This window comes from Rhipicephalus microplus, chromosome X (assembly GCF_043290135.1).
Source record: "Rhipicephalus microplus isolate Deutch F79 chromosome X, USDA_Rmic, whole genome shotgun sequence".
Taxonomy (NCBI): Eukaryota; Metazoa; Arthropoda; class Arachnida; order Ixodida; family Ixodidae; genus Rhipicephalus; species Rhipicephalus microplus.
In genome coordinates, this window is record NC_134710.1 from 211,725,954 (window position 1) to 211,743,777 (window position 17,824).

General features: G+C 42.9%; 1 protein-coding gene across 2 annotated transcripts in view; it reads right to left on the minus strand.

The window, feature by feature from the left end:
- Positions 1 to 15,223, minus strand: part of LOC119187710 (cell division cycle and apoptosis regulator protein 1) — a 274,460-nt gene extending 259,237 nt beyond the window's left edge. For both annotated transcript variants that reach the window (XM_037435792.2, XM_037435791.2), the window contains exons 1-4: positions 15,132 to 15,223; positions 12,630 to 12,692; positions 6,074 to 6,127; positions 505 to 644 (exon numbers count right to left, since the gene is read on the minus strand). In XM_037435792.2, coding sequence (XP_037291689.1) covers positions 505 to 644; positions 6,074 to 6,125 — 192 coding nt within the window. In that variant the 5' untranslated portion in view covers positions 6,126 to 6,127; positions 12,630 to 12,692; positions 15,132 to 15,223. The remainder of the gene's footprint in view (positions 1 to 504; positions 645 to 6,073; positions 6,128 to 12,629; positions 12,693 to 15,131) is intronic.
- Between the last annotated feature and the right edge of the window lie 2,601 nt (positions 15,224 to 17,824).

Genomic DNA, 17,824 nt, shown 5'->3' on the forward strand with positions numbered 1-17,824 from the left:
TTTTATACTGTTTGGACTATATAAGCACGCAAATTTTTAAATAGTAGCGGGAAAGCAGCAGATATTTTCCTGTATGGAACTACAAAGAGTATGAATTGACCAAATGAAGAGTTTCAATAAAAGGCTTTCAAATACATTGAAAGTATAGAGGTCCAACCAAAAAATTTAACTTTGATTGAATTAACCAAAATTTAACTTTGATTGAATTAACCAAGAGAAAATTATCTCGCGTCTACTGTAGTACTAAAGTACAGTATACATATTATGCAGGACAAAAAAAAAAGAGGTGAAAGGGAATAAGAAAATGAAACTAAACCATGACTGGCATGGCACAGGTTTAAACTGACCATCCCCGAGTGGGCCTAGATAGGTGACGCTGAGTTAACTAGCGCCTATCCTGGACCCAATGAAGTTATTTCACTCACACAGGCACCTAAGGGCAGCACCGTAACAGGCGATATTTTTTGACGACAAAGAACACTATCAACCGAAAAGCTGTTTTACCTGTGCCAGGCCAAGTGCAGCCAGGTTAGTGCCAAAAGGCTGCGTCTGCTGCTGTTGCACTGCTGTTTGGGGCTGTGTGAGGGCAGATGCCAGGCTGGCACCAGCTTGAGCCAGCATTGCACTTCCTGTTAGAGGAAGTTCTGTAAGAATAGAACACACAAAAAAAGCTGTAAAAACAGCTCATCAGAAAGCAAACTTCAGACAATCCCCACAGAGTGTATTACATGACATTTCATAGAGAACTCGCAAGCATTAATTGAAACACTTGAGGTCAGCTCTAATTAAGTTAGTGAGGTCTGTCTCTGTGGCTGCAATCAGGGGTGAGACGGCGGAGTCCAAATTGGGAGCAGTTTGTGGAGCAGCAAAATTTTAATTTTGGAGCAGTTAGTGGCATTTAGTATGTCGTCCTGGGAGCTCGAAAAGATAAATTTTTAGCAACGTGGGGACACCAGTGCATATTTCATTTGGCTAAAAATGCACATAACACTGAAACAGATTTTGAAGGAAGTTTTTCAACAAATCGGCAGGTATGAACTGCACTACTTTATTACATACCCCGTGAGCTATATCTAGCCCTCGTAAAAAACATGTTTAAAAAATTAGTTAAATCATTTTAAAAAACTAGGTTTTAAAAAATTAAAGAACTAAGTTCCCAGGAAACATTTAACAAGAAAGACAAATAACACTCAAATAGAAATCAATTAATTGTGATTGCACAAAAATCGTAGAGACATAACAGTGGGCCTTCGCTTGAAGAAAAGCCTGACATGATAGCGTGAAGTGTACGGCAAGCTTTTAACAGACAACAAAAGCGCGCTTCACCACCGTTAACGGCCACCTCGAGTAGGACCACCTTTGAGAGAGCTGCGCAGCAACCAAGAAATCTCGCCACACTGACTATCTCGAAAAGCGCGCCTGTATGGCACTAAGTGATAAGCAGATGGTACTGGTAACACCTCTCCATGCGATCAACCATGCATTATTATCCACATTGGCCTGTTATATTTTCTTTAATATTGTAGGTCCTCTGTCAATGTAGAACACCCGATCGACTTACGATTGCCTCCCTTGCTACTCTGCGACTCGTGCAGCGCAGGTAAGAAATTAGTGTCCCCGCAAACAAACCGCCGAATGTACAGAGGTCGATTTTATTGCAAAAAAAGAACAAAGAAAAAAAAACTAAGTTCACTAGTCACACTGCAGCATGGCTGTCGACCCAAATATCGGTCAAATGTAAAGCTAGCCTAAAAACTTGTGTAGCCCAGAGCCGGCACGCAGCGACGCCTCTTAAAGCACTTCTTGCGAGTTTTGATTAAAAAACGAAGCAGTGAAAAATACTGTTCGTCTGTTCCACATGACCGCGGACATGTCATATCGCTTGAAATGGTTTGAACGCATGTTGTCACTTCGGCTTTGCAAATAACCAAGTGTTTCTTTCTACATACAGACACTGATGTGCAGATTTCACGTGCGATGGCTTTTTTAAATGCAAAATGCAATGAGAACTTGCTTGACTAAATAAATTAGTAGCTAATTGGCATAAACTGGGAATGAATTGCAAGCATTCTGTCGCTCACGGAACCCATTTTGTGAACCCATGTCCATGTGAATCGTTTGCCAGAGCATCCAGGAGTCGTGTCAGATGCAGGGAAATGACTCCACGTTTACAGTTACTCGCTCACAGCAAACGCACACGCATAGGCGACTACTCACAGCAGCCTGAACATGGAAACCACAGCGACCAGAGGAACGTGCTGCTAGAGTGTAATAGAGCAGGGGAGTGCCCGGACTTAGCTCCGAAAAGTGATGCTTAAACAGGGTCAATCTGCTTGTGGCGCTGGGATCGGCAGCCTGCAATGTGTTGTCATTTTAAGAGCTGCACGCGACTCCGTCAAAGTGGTCGATGGCAAGAATGCTTGCTTCCCACTCAAAAGACCCAAGTTCGAATCACAGCTGTGGACGGTTGATATTTTTTATTCTGAATTTGTGGATTGACCCTGTTTGGGCTTCACTTTTAATGCATTAGCATTCCCCTGTTCTAGTACACTCTAGCGCTTCGCACAACAAAAAACCGTAGATTCAACCCAACTACGCTTGCCACCCGACTCTGTGGCTTTCGCTAGGCGAGTGGCACCAGAACACACAGCCTAGCTAGTAGATTTTTTAGCTAGTAGCCCAGCACATTTTTTGCTGGGTCACAAATATTTACCACAGTTTAGAGGAGATTATGGCGGCACCATGGGAGCATTCGTCACCAACCTTCATCACCAGAAACGTGCAAAGTAAAAAAAGAAATGCTTGGTTGCGTCCTATTAGTCCAACTCGGCCTTTTTTCTCCATTGAAGCTGAGGTTGGTCTCAAAATTCTAGCTTTCAAGGTTGTTCTGGAGCAGTTCGGAGCAATTTTCGCAATTTTTATGCGTTTGGAGCAGTTTAATTCAAGCAAGAAAATGGAAATGTATCAAAAATGGGCAATATGCACAGCTGTCACACCCCTGTGCAATATGACAAAAGGGCAGTGTCTGCTTGGCCATGTAGGAGATGTAGAGCAGGTAATGACAGACAACATCGTCCTTGTCAGGGTGAAGTGCCATTTGCAACTTCTTACAAAACATCTCCTAAACTAATAGTAATGATAATAATAATACCAACAGTTCCTGAGGATAGAAGAGTGACTTCTACAGTTCTCAACCAACACGAGGAGACATAGAAATGCTATCTCCATGTAGATGCAGCTTGTGAATGCACTTGGCTTCAAGCAAAACAAAAGTATGGAGTTTAAAGCAGTCAAAGTGGATGGATTTGGCACTTCCTTGTTAGGAAGAACCTTTCTCTTAGCCATGACACTATGTCGTGATAACATGTACCTTGGAGCAAAAAAAAAAAAGCTTTTTTTCCTTTCTTTCCTAATCCTAGCACAAGCAAGTGCTACAGTTAAATAAAGGCAAGAGCTGCTAAAAATATTTACGAAAAAAGATGTCTCCTCATCCATGTCATAACCACTCCATGATTTTCAATCCTAATCTCAGAAGAAGTCCAGCGGCCATTACATGAGTTTATATAGTATCAAATGAAGTCTAACCGATTGATGAAAACGTGTCTGGTGAGGAAAAATCATGGTTGAAGAAACCATACATTCGCCAACTTGTTGGAGAGTGAAATTTTTTTTTCACCTATACAGTATACAGTAACACACATCAAACCAGGGAAAAAATAAGTGTCTATATATAAGACCAATTATGCCATCTGTTCACCAGCATTATTTTCTTTAATTGCATCAGGCAGATAGATGGCTTCCATTTACATCAATGCATTATTGCAAACGTTTCTTGAAGCTGTTGTATACGTGTCTGCACAGGTTCACATCAATGGTTGATACTTCTGTCATCAATGATTTGCTCGACTTCTTAAATATACTTATCGAATTACTCTGGACTCCAGTACATTGATGTTTAATACACTGAGGTCAGGCAACTGAGTTGGTAAAGCGATTTTGCTAAAACAAGAGATAACAAGAAGGGACTTTTTAACAGCTATTATTTGCACAGACGTACTATTCTAATGCATGTCACGAACCGTTAGCCCCCTATTTACAAAATTATTCTACAAGCACCACTAACAACAATGTATGCCCATTACATGCTGTGAATAGCAGTATATGACATTGATAGTAATTATACATCAAAAAGTAAGGCTCTCTCAATCAAGTCTGTGTTATGGTGGTTGGTGTATAGACACTGTGAATGCGTGCATGCCATGCACAAGCACGGACGCTCTAAATACCTTCAATTTCAACTACCATATTTACGCCATTGCAGGTCGACCTATTTTGCCTTAACCTTAAGTCCGAAGTTGGGGGCGGTTGACCTAGAATAGAGAACTGGTCTCCGTTGTAATGTCTTCCTAAAAATGATTCCCACGTATTCCTGCAAAGCTAGCTCTTTAGCATACCTTTCAAGCAATGCCATGAAGCCACCTTAGCACACCGAAACGATGTTTTTTACAGCGAAAGCTGTTATGAGATCAGAACACGGGTCAAGCGCGACACTATAGTTCGTCATCAGCCGCTTCATAAAAAAATTGCACGAAATTCCTAGCAAGTGTGTATCGGATACCATGCTCCTCCGAAGAATGACGAAGGATAGCATAGTGAATGATGGCCTACTACACCAAAATTATGATCATGATGTAGTGGGTACCTAGCAGTGTGCTTGTAGCAGTTACCCAAGTAGTGTCTAAAAATGAGGAAAAATAGCATAGCGAATGCCAGCCTACTACCCAAAAGTTTATTATTAATGCCTTTGTGGGTATAAAGCAAGTGCGCTTGCAGTAGTTACCCAATGAGTGTCTTGAAAAGGCTATGAAAGGCGGTTCTTCTAGCTTTCGCTGTAACTGTGCTGCGCCTTCCGCGCAGGCCTGGCATTTTTTAAATGTGCTTGTGTTTTGTTTTTTTTTGCACGCAACACGCAATTTTAGGAGGAGTCAACCTACTTTCGAGTTGTCTCACAATTATGTAAACACAGTAGTTGCCAGAACAACAGTGGTGCTCCTCAGTGCCAATTCCTTTTTGTTTTGTAGGAAAAATAAAATAAAGCAGGCATGCCTGACATTATACAGACTGTACTTTTAAAGAGCCCCTAGACAAACTCTGATATTTTATTAGTAATTCAAGTAAAGATGCACATCGAGTTCAAAACACTCACGATCAACAAGGCCAAATGCAGGAATTCTACAAGCTGCGGCTGTGCCACAAAATGAAATGTGCTTCTCCAGGCCTTTCGAAAAAGAATGTCCGCACTTCTTTCCTACACCTGACTAATGCTCCTTGCACACGCAAAGACGACAACTCGGCAATCGGCGACGTGACGCAGCAGATATGGTAATGACATTACAACATGCATGAGGTCATGCCAGCAACAACAATAGCGTAGCATGCCGCATGAAATTTAGAATTAGTTTCAAAGTCGGCTAGAAATCTCTCACTTTCAACACATAATGCCATAATCCAAGATAATCCAAACACAAAGTCGAGGCCAATGCCTGATTTGGGCATTGTGAACTGCATAGTTACTACAGCCAGCGTGAAAGACCACCACGTGCCCATGCATGTGCTCTCTATGACACTGAAAGTGAGCCCCACATTCAAAGAGAAAAGAAAGTGCTTAAGGTCACGATGCACACTAAAAAATGGGCATAGCTACATGTCCCCTCATTATCTACCCTCTGCTTAGCTTTCAGATGCTCAGTGATACCAGATAAAGTGCTTAAAGTCCCAGTAGCTCTGCTAATACTTGACAGATTCTAAAAATTTTTGTGCCAGTAAATTCATGAGGCAATAAGCTCCTTTACTAAAGTCACTTGATAAGTACATAAAAAAGCATAGCAAGCCCCCTTTAACCTTGCCATGAGATTGCAGTCACCAAAACGCACACAATGCAAAGAATAAATTCAGCCGGCCCAACCTACACCACATTTTTTTTTTTTTTTCACTGAAAAGAAGGGGTGGGGAGGAGAATAAAGAAAGCAAAAAGCTAGGAAAAGTTTGGCCATATGCAAGCCGAATGGCTCACCAGTCGCCCTCATCCATGGTGGATTTTTGCCAGAACCTCCAAACTGAGACATCTCTGGAAGTACAGGTACAAAAGATACCATGTGACATGTGTTGAAGTGCAGAAAAAAGTGTAGCAAGAGTATTATAAAAATGATAGTCCCTCACAAGTAACACGCATATCCAAATCAATTCTTTTTTTACTAATATACTGAGGCCATTCACTGCTTAACTTTAGGATATGTCCACATTCCACGGCCATCAACAAAGCTGTTGGTATCGATCAACAAAGTGGCCTAACAGAGACAGAGGAATGATTCACATCAGAAGTTTGGAAAGTCCCTTTTTATTGTGGGAACACCTTGTAATAAGAACCTTAAAATAGGCTCCAAGCAAGAAATGCTATGAATCATACCTGCTTAGAATAACTGTATTCCAACAAGTCCATATGCGTCCACTGAACAACACAGAATACCTAATTCTGTAACTCTATTTTGTTTTCCGTTGTAATATGCTAAGGTCCTCACAGCTGCCCTAAATTCTTTTTCACCACTGACAGGCTGGAAAAACCTATAATAAAATACTTAAGAGAAGATGTAAGTTGAAATATGCAAGTTTTTCCCAAAGTTACATATTCTCGGTTTTTATTGCTTTCACAAGTTTAGTTTCTTTACTCTCATGACCAAGAAAAAAAACTGAAGATTGTAATAAAAATCAAAGTAGGTTCAAATAACTTTTAAAGAGCACAAGGTGGCTACTGAAAAATAAACTCATTGTCTGGAGTGCCCTGGAAATTGTTACCTGGCTGCTTGCCAGTGAATTTTGAATTGGAAGTTGACTAAAGCCATATGCTCAAAATAACCATGATTGCCAAGCTCTCATAATGGAAAAAATCATCTTAAAAAATATATCATAAGTTTTCAATTACACCTTTAAAGTGGGTTTTCTCAAGACCTATTTTTGGACTTCTTGGGTTTGAACATCACGTTTTTAGTACTTCTAGTAACTTATTTCCGATAAAATTTTGCCCACATATTCCTCAATATAAGAAGAGTCTTTGATACTTGTTATCACCTGTATAATTATGACGAACCTAAAGTAAGCAATCAGTATAGGCTGAGCATTCTAAGAATTCTCACATTACAATTTTTCTTGCCAAATAAAATGCCATACATACTTTCTTGATAGTTATTTGTATTTACAGTTAATGTGGAGCTATATGAGCCATTGATGACTTAGAATCATAAAAGTTCAGTGGCATAAAATGGTTGTCAATAACAAACTTATACCTTACACATTGTCATAGCATAAAAGGAAAACTGTGCAACTTAATACAAAACTAACTACACATTTGAAATCAGCATAAAAGCCTGTATTCAGCAAATCTTTCAGTGCCCTAGGCTACAGATTAATGCAACTTTTTGTTTCGAATCACATCTCCCCATAATGGGCATCAATGGGAGTCATAGTAAACGTGATGAAAAACCTTTGTGCAGATCTATGCAAGTGCGCCATCTTGCTAGGTTACAGTAGTATATAAATAACGCTGGCTGTTTCAAATCAAGTGAGGAAACATTGTTCAATATTAAATTTTAAGTCAAGGACTGAAAGCAGAGCAAGAACTATTCGTGATGCTAGATTGGGAAAGAATTGAGGTAAGGATCAACAAATATTAAATACCTTGGCGATCTGTAGTTTGCAAATAACAGAGTCATCTTCAGCAACCTTACAGATGATTTACCACAAATGAGTGAGGCCCTCAACAGGCCAGGACTGAGGGAAGGTTTGGGCATTAGAGTGCAATGTACTAAGGTAACTCATAATAGCCTGACGAAGAAACAAGATATATAATAATCCATGCCCTTAGAAAAATTTATAACTACAACACCATTTACATGACGCGAGATATTTATTATATGAGCGGGCATAAACTTTAGGAGATGCATGTTTATATATATATAAGTGTCTTTTCCAAGCATGACAGCAACTGCCACAATTAACAATACAAATATTGTCACAGAGTGATATTACTATGACTTAGTCCAGTGCTCAACAAAATAACGACGACAATGCGGTGTCCAAATACCAGCACGTGTGCTTCTTCTACCATCTAATCTGTCCACCAAAATAAGTTTCTAAATATTCACTTTAATCTACATCTCACCTCCAACACAATATATTCAAAATTGGGGGACCCTTAAAGGGCCAGTCAACAGGCCCCGACTTTTTTTTTACATCCCCCAAACAAGCTCGGTAATTCGTAGAGTAGACCGCAACGACCACGTTTTCTGAAGATTACAGAGCTGCCTGCCGTGCAGAGCCTTTCGTGCAGAGCCTACATTTCAAAAAACAATGCCCGCACTCCTATCTTACGCCTGACCAATGCTCCTTGCACGTGCAGGGACAACTCGGCAATTGGCGATGTGACACAGCACGCAGCTTGTCGATTGGTCTAAACCAGGTCTAAACAAACAGTAGTGAAGTCAACGACAGTTCTTGCCCCCATCCACAGCCACGGCAGAGCTATTCAAGCATACAAGTTGCGAAACTCCCTATACACTTCATGCATCGAAATCGAGACACTTCACTGATCCAGTTCTTGGGAGTGAGCAGATTGTCGCAACACCTGTTCACGAGCACACCCACTATTGAGCGCATTATTTGTGCTTTGTGTTGTTTCTCCAAGATGGCGCAACAGTCTGCTCCCGAAAAATCGAACTCCAGAAAAATTAGGCCAACTTCATGTCCGGGCTTTAGAACGCAGTTTTGCTGCAAATCGAGCAGCTGGGCTGCAGAGAAGCATCGGTACCGAGTAAACAATAAACAACCAGGCATCGCAGCAAGCAGAAGTGCGTTGCTACTGATAGAGTTCGCCGATGACGTCAATCGCCGACGTCTTGTCACATTGCCAAAGTGGGGGGAGTCAACAACTGGCCACGCCTTTCCCTCCCTTTGAAGGAGAAGGGTGGCGAGGACGTGCAAAAATTTCAAACAAGCTGTGCGCGATGTTCCCAGTAACTTCCTTATTATAGCACGTGTTCGCAAAATTCTTGCGGCAGCATCTTCACGAAGTAAAAGGACACATATTTCTCTTTACAACAATTTTTGGACATAGGGCTTGCTTACTGGCCCATTAAGCTTTGGCTTTAAAGGTTAAACGCGATAGCGATATCCTGTCCCTAGTGCATACTTCTAACACTTAGGGCATAAAATCTTTTCAAACTTGCTATGCACCTGCTACGTGGCCTTAAGGGAATACGCGCATCAATGTGTGTGCTTTTCGTAGTCGATGACCAGCTTTACAGCATGAAGCTATTGTGATAATCCTATGTTCTGAAGCCTGATGGCAATGTACACTTGTACCACGCATTATTACTCCAATATTTCATGGTATGTTGTGAAGCATGTATACAAGATGTGCGTATTGATAAACCATGAAAATTACTTCCACTGCACTTCCAAGCAGAGGAAGTTATTTTTACTCTATCCGCTAGCAGATGCGTGGCTGTCTGGTAGAACACCTGCTTGCCACACAAATGACCTGGGTTCGAACCCCACTGAGACCCAAAAAGTTTAAAGGGCGAAGCTCCTTATGGCGTGGCTTGTGCGTCCCATTTGTGGGTAACCGCCCCTCGTTAATTCTTGAACCAGCCTTAGAGAGTGGTACTTGCACTACACGCTGAAAAATGAGAATCGTACGACACTAGAGGGCGTTATTTGTAGAAAAAGAATTGACGTCACACGTATGGAAAGAAAGAGAGATGATCGCGTGTTCTTCGGCGGCGCCATACAGTAGGAGGCGCTCTATAGTACAATAAAAGCAGGGTTTTGGCACACGCGCGCATTCAGAGGCTCAGCAACACAGGATGGACAAGGCTACTGAGCGTCGTGCGCGCTGGGCGGCAGTGGCTCATGCTCGAAGGAGGAACCCCCGACGTGCGGGCGCGTGAGACAAAAGTGCGCCGCGAGGACCCTGCAGTATGACAACGGGAAGCTGAAGAGGCGGGGCAGTGGCTTGTGGACCCAGCTTCACCCCACTCTCTAACATTCACCCCATGAATATGCTGTCATTTTTGGGGGGCGAAGCTCCCTACGCTGTGGGTCGGGCGTCCGCGATGTATGTAGTAGCAGTAGGTAGCCACCTCCATGGCCCGATTAGAGGAGCGGCACGCGCTCACCCTTTTTAATTGAGGAGGAAACCAGGGCATGTAAAGCATAAATAAAAAGACAGTTGTTTCTGATGAAATACCTTACAGAGGCGAGTATTGGTGACTTATTCTTCAATAAAGTTTGCTTTGAATTCGATGCTTACTAAACAAAACTAGTATCAGAAGGACACACTGTGAGCACTGTCTGACTAAAAAAGATTGCCACGTAAAACTTGCTGGGCGTAACCTCCTTGGTTTTAGCAAGGTTTAGCGAGTGTTTCTCCGCAGTGACATGAATATAGTGAACTAGTATATAGCCATAAACTAGAGGCGGTGAAAGGTGGGAAGTAGACATGAAGCGTAGGCCGTAAGAAAGTGCGCATGTGCCACCTCTCGTCTAGTCCTCGGAATGTCCGCTGAATGGCGGTACATCTATATGCTGAATATAGGGAGCTTGCATTAGCGGCGGCGGGGCTATGGACTCTGGGTAGGCAGCCATTTTTTTGTCAAAGGCAGCCGGAGAGTGCAGCAGCGCAGTCGTGTTTCTGAGCGCTGGCGTAGCTTGCAGGCGTGATCGAGTGCGATCGCGAAGCAAATTTAACTCGAAGAGCAATGCTCAGCGTCAGCCTCACAAGAAGACTACACCGCAACGCTGTGCCAGAAAGACCTCGAGCGGTACAAAGAAGAGACAAGACTTCGCTCCGAGTGGACCCATTCACGCTTCGTGCAGGCGATCAACAGCTCCGATATTCATGAATTTCTTGTTCCGAGGACAAGTTTGAATAGCCGGGAGCAGATGAAGCCCAGAAAGACCCTCAAGGGTCACAACACTGTGAAAAGTGCCCGGGTGAGGGAGCCATGGGTGAAGAAAGCCGCCACTGACACCGTGGTCGTCGTCACTCAAGTAAAACGTGTTAAACTTTGGAGCGCTCTCGTGCACGTGCGTCGTACTCCACGTAGAATAACAGCGCAGTGGGACGCGAGCAGGCTTCAGTGTTCCCGGCCATGCATGTGCAGTGCGCAGCAAAGACCTCGCCATCACTCTTGCCCATGAACAAGGCGTCGACGGGGGGCTTGTTAACACACTGGGAGTTTAACCTGAACAGAAACAAACATTAGCATCTACAGCAAAATCAAATAATTTAACACCTCTTACTTGAGTGACGATAATCACAGTATCGGCGGCAAATTTCTTCACCCACGACTTCCACAACCAGCCACTCGTCACAAAGTTGTGGCCCTTGATTGCCTTACTCGACTTCAACATCTCGCAGGTAATCAAACCCATTCTCAGGATGAAAAATTCATGAATATCAGAGCTGTCGACGCGCGGCCACAAGTGCACATCGTTTACACAGCCGCCCGCACGAAGAGCTTCTCTGTACCGCTCGAGGTTTTTTTGGCACGTTTCGGTGTAGTTTTCCGGTTAGGCTGACATCGTGCACGACCCTTCTTGATGTTAAATTTGCGTCACACTTGTACTCGAGCAGGCCTGCAAGCTACACCAACGCTCGCAAACACGACTGCGCTGATTCACTCCCCGACCACCTCTGACAAAAAAATGATTGCCTATCCAGAGTGCATAGTGCCGCCGGCGTTTATGCAAGCTCCCTATATGATAAAAAGATGCGTGATGGCGGTACTTGGAGTGCTCAATAGATGGACAGATGAGAGGACGGGCGGACAAACGCAGGAAAGGATACACGGACGAATGCATAAACGGATGCACAGACGGACGGACGCATGGACGGTCGCACAGACGGGCACTTTGCCCCACTCATGATCATGCACTACATGGATATGCTCTGATTTTTTTATAATTTATTTTATTTGTGTCTTTTTCGTTTTTTTAGTCACGAACAAGATGATGATTTTTCGCTCACAACCAACGACGTGAACACAGACACCAGAATTTTCGCGAAATGAACTCTTTAACGATATCGTGTTAAAAGCTTGACACCGCTTATGGCAGTGCACTGTTAAAGGGCCCTGCAACGCCAATCATGCATGTTCTATTTGTTCTCCCAGTATTATGGTATGCACCGATATCACTGTGCACGTTGCCACTCCTAAATCATGTTACATTATTTCAACAAAAACCACATTAAATTTCTGCTACAGTGACACACAATGGCTATTTTTAAGATTAAAAGTGTTCCTTTATAATGTGAGAGTGACAACAATGCCTTGGTGTTTTGATTGGCTTAGCACAACAAGTTGTGTGTAATATTCATATGGTCCCTCAGCTAGGCCATACTATCGCATGCTAAAGATTATAAAAACATCTTTTATTCTTTCTTACTAACCAAAATATGTTTTTTATTATCAAATTTTGAAAACAATAACAATGATAAGTGTGCAACACAATCGCCATTATGAGACAAAGCTTCTGTTAAGTCTCTATAAAATCGCAAGGTGATTGGAACTTACCAGTGACTTCAGCGGCAGGATGAAAAGCAAAAGGAGGCGCTTTTTCTTGCAGCGTGCTAGGTTCTGAAATTAGAAGACTAAATTCAGTTCCTGTGCACCAATTTTGATCATTCTTTTTCCACTTATATCGCCATTCACCATTACAGGAGCAGGAAAGAAAGATTGCATTATAACACAGTCTTCATTTCCTTCTCCTGTACGAGCCATAGTTCTGGGTGTTTGGGCTAAATTATCACATTTTTTTTTATTGATATGTGGGGTTTAACGTCCTAAAATCACCATCATTATGAAAGACAGTGTAGTGGAGAACTCCGAAAATTTCGACCAGCTGGGGTTCTTTAACATGGACCCAAATCCGAGTACTTGGGCCTACAACACTTTCGCCTCCATTGAAAATGCAGCCACCGCAGCCGGGATTCAATCCTGCGACCTGCCTGTCAGCAGCCGAGTACCTCAGCAACTAGACCACCACAGCGGGGCAATTATAACATTTTAGTATGCACTGATTCCCCCCATAAAAAGTTATTGTCAATGTGTACTATGTTTGGCATGATGAAATTTTTTTGTTTCTCCATTAAGAATGTGCCATAACTACTTCCTATTCTTATTCCTTCAAAAAAAAAACTCAATATATGAAGTACATTTCTGCAATTTCAACAGGCATCTCTCCTCTGTTATTTTTTTAGTTAATGCTATAACTGTAAATTGTTCATTCCACTCACTGCTGATTTTTCCCCCTAGTTTGTATTAAAGTCACCCATGACTTTGGCACACTAGGTTCTTAACATCAACATTTCCACATGCTCATAGAACTCTGATACTTTGTAATCATCATAACTGGATGTTGGGCATACCCGTGTACTACTATCAGTTCATATCTCCTACTTAATTTTACCATAAGGTGTGGTACCATTTCAGCAGTGCACTAGTAATCATCTATGTCGGCTGCAAATCCTTCCTGGATCAGAAGCCATTATCTTTTTTTTTTTTTTAGGGGGCTTTTTGTAACAGGATCTGTGTCATTGGTCAACACTGCACAAGCATCCCTAGCTTTCCGAACTTCACTAAAGGCAACGATATCTCAGTGAAAGCCTGATAACTGTCTGTGCAGCTCGGCTAATTTATATTCACTTGAGATGGTCAATGTGTTGAAAATTGCTAAGTTTAGTCTCACATGACAGACTGCCGTGAACTTTAATAAATTTAAAGTCCCATTTTATTCTGCTTTAATGTATTTCAAAAGCAAAAAGGTGCCAGCTTCGTTGATATAAGCTGGTGTTAGTGCATGTTTGAAAGCCATGAAAAGAGAAGCTTCATTTGATTCAAGATCTCCTTTCCCCTCCCTTTTTTCTAGAGGCAAAAACCCTTACAACCGTACAATGTTTCCCGGCGTCTACAGCAGGTGTAGAAACTGAAACATCACTGAACAAAAAAAAAAAGGTTAGCAAAAAGTCCTAAACCAGAACAGACAAAGTAAAAGGCAACAACACTGGAAAAACACCGACATTTCACCACGCATCAATCAAAGCATAATATGACAGAACGAATGGTAAACAAGAACAAAAGGCTATTAACCAGAACAAACTAGAAGGCCACGATTCATCGCCCGATGCACACTGCTTAGCCCAGTCATCAGTATTCACTTCGTGGTGAGGCGTGGATTCTTTTGTCTTCTTATCCCATAGAACAAGAGAGAATGTTAGACTGCTAAGGTGGAGACAACTAAGTTTTGTAAAAAGCCCATAACATTTTTTTTGTTGTTGTTAAGCTTATGGCACCCAAAACTCGGTGAGCAATGCACGCACCACGGCACTGACAACACGTTTTTTTTATCACCTGCACAAAACCAGCGGCCTAGACAAATGATTAACAACATTATAGAATTTTCGCAAAGATGAAGCTACTGGAAGCAGCTTCAGTCCCTTTGCGCAGCAATGATGCATGCAGCGGCATCCGATCGATACAAATGCAGCCGGTGCAGCGACTTCATAAGCATTATTTCGGGGCAGTTCTAGACACAACTGTACATTTGACGGCAAGAAAAAAAAAAGAGATGATTAAGTAGATATTTGCTGGCCAGGTGGTTTTTCGTGACGATGTGTAACAGTGCGCCACATCGACGCTAAAGGGACGATCAGCGCGACCAGCGGCGCCTAGAAGCCTAACAAAGCAAAGAATCGGAGTATGTAGTAGTTTTTATTTTTTGACAAACACAACGCCACTTTAGATCTGTTACTACCATGCCAGGACGAGACAACAATATTATTAAGTACACTCGAAGGTGTGGCAACATTTATCACGCGAAATACACTAATCGCGCACGTGAAGCTTGTCGGTGCAACACCGGCTAGCTTACGACGAGCGCACAATGCTGTCCATTGACGCTCAGTTCTATGCTTTGGCATGAGTCGCCGTGCCATCGCGAGATGAATGGATGAACAGGCATGAATCCTGCTTGCAGATATAAATTGGGGAGGGAACTATTCTACAAGCAATACTTACAAGGGCAATGTCCACGTCGAATACAACCGCAAGCCAAGCTACCGACTGAAATGGTTCTAGTAGTAGCACTCATACAGTTTCTCACAATAATACCTAGAGGAAAGTGTGGCGCTACCATCTGCACAAATTTCTCAAGAGGCCCCGTTCGAGCACTGGGAGTAGAGGTGTGCGCCGACTGGTCGGCGCGCCGCCGCCGAGAGTTTTCACCGCGCCGCCGCCGCCGACGCGAACTGATCGGCGCGCCGCCGCCGCCGCCGCCGCCGCCGCCGCCGATGATTTTCATCGGCGCCATCGGCGCGCCATTTATGCGCCAATACTGACTTTTCACAGATTTTTCTTTTTCATCTTAATATATAGCTTCGTTTCACATTTTATGTAGCCAGTATAAACCAGGCTTCTTAGTTATTTTCATCCAGCTTCAGAGACCGAAAGTACCACTATGAACAGCTGCACAAGTTCTGCGGCCGCTGCATGAAATGATATATTGGACAAATTGACAAAAAATAAATGTAACAGTTACAGGAAAGCATAGACGCTGCCATATTAGGCTTAAAATCAATTTTTGCTGGTTTTATATGTCGTAATTAGCAATGATTATGGTCATACGACGTTGAATGTACTGGCCCAGCGTGTTGATGCATGCGAGTTCACCGTAGCACTATTCGAATGTTTATATGGATGCAAAACGGCGTCATTATCAGTCCAAGATGGCAGCCTGTGATCGTGCCCGAAACAGGGCGTATATACAGAAGAAATGAAGTAGTAGCAGTGCAGCACGAATGCAGTGCGTTAGGTGAAGGACTACACAAAGCCCCGAAGGATGAAATCGAAAGGGAGAAGTTTAATGGAGATTAAAAGCGTCGAGGCATAATACATGCTTGAACCTACTCAGGGTATATCATCACCTGTCCGTGGTGTTAAAGTTGATGATTTTCGAGGATGACCACTCATATGCAGCGTCTCAACATGCTGCAGAAAATATTCACCATCTGTTTTACATGCTGCAGAAAATATTCACCATCTGTTTTATTCTTTAACCTCCGTTGGTACCGGCCTTTTCAGGCATCAGATATCCGGGATGAAGATGCCAAGGCGGTAAGATGGCAAGAGAGAGAAAGGAAGGCTGGGGGATCAACCAGATCTTGGCATCCGGTTTGCTGCCCAGCACTGGGGGTGGAGAAATAGGGGCAAGAAAGGGGGTGTAGAGAGACAGAAAAGAAAACGCATGTGCACTCAGGAGTAGGATGGCAAACTTAACAGAGGATTTATTACGTTCTGTATAGACAGGGTGAGAGATCTCTTGCGAATGAGCTGGGTGGCTCCTTATAAAGTGTGCATTTTGACTAAATCATGTAATGGGTCCAGAATGTGCTGTTGAATCACGGGACACACACACCATTTCTGACGGTGCCGCTCACACTCGCTCAAGTCAACGTCTTTGATTGGGGCGTGGTCACCACATTGGACCTGTGACGCCAAGAAACCATTGTGGTCGTCTCGTCGAACGTCTTATGGTGTCGGAATGCCACCTCACTTCCCGGCTAAGATGGACAAAACACGGCGGACAGCAGGCTGGCAGCCCTTTGGTGACTTGTTTGATGAACAAAGAACGCCTCTCTCCCCCGTCAGCCCAGGCGCCGCGCGTAACAACGCAATCCAGTGGTGAGCAGAGGCGTATTAAGCTTGTCTGAGGCCACCAGTTTTAAAAATAACAAAATAAAATTTTAAAAAACTTGCCAGCAGAAAGTTTACAAGAGACGGCTGGATTCGTCAATAATGCGGAGACAGACACTTAAGCGGCATGTCATATATGACGTAGTCCAGCAAACATATTTTCATCACGTAACTTCAACGGACCTACAGGCACTGGGAAAGATGAATAATAATTGTTGCGGGCAGTGGTGATGTACTTCTGTTGCGAAGGTAATGCTCAGAATCAACAAAATAAATCTTAACATTATATTCAGGTCTTGATAAACAGTAAGTAAAGTTAGAAAGCTCCTCAGGTGGCCAAGTAATAAATTACTGCACCGTACTTTATGGTGAAGTAATTTGCAAATAAATAATGCAACCGCTGTTTAATTGATATTCAATGACGTGACTGCAATCAACGGTGTGTCTTCGCTATAAAAACTGGAACGTTATCTGCGGACGCGAGCGGGGGAATGCAGCGGAGAACGAATATGTCACGTAATAAAAGCGATGTGATGTTGCACATTTTCGCCTCTACAACTCCGTGCCCTTTTGCTTGCTCGTGATGCATTCGAAGGAGCTAGCCAAGTCTCGGGTAGAAGTCGAGCAGAGTAGCCGGGGCTGATAAGAGGAACGTTTATATACACTATTTACACACTAAAGGTAGCGTAATACTATATGTTGATGGTAGCATCATGGAAGCTTGATGCGAGCTTCTGAGAGCTGTATCAGAGCGTCTCTGTGCTCGCGTTTTAAGCCCTGGTCTTCCTAAAATTCTCTGCAGGAGAAAACAATGGACAGTTTGCAATAATCTGCAAGGCAGCTTTTCTGCAAGGTTGGTTTTTAAAAACTCTCGTTCACAGACTGCTTTTCTTGCTCATTTCATTTTTGCCATTCCCCTTTTTGAGATCTTGTTGTACTCGCGTGCCTTCGCTAGAATTTGGAGAGGTGACATTTTGTTGTACTCGCGGGCTCAAAATGAGAAAGAAAAGCAGTCTGTG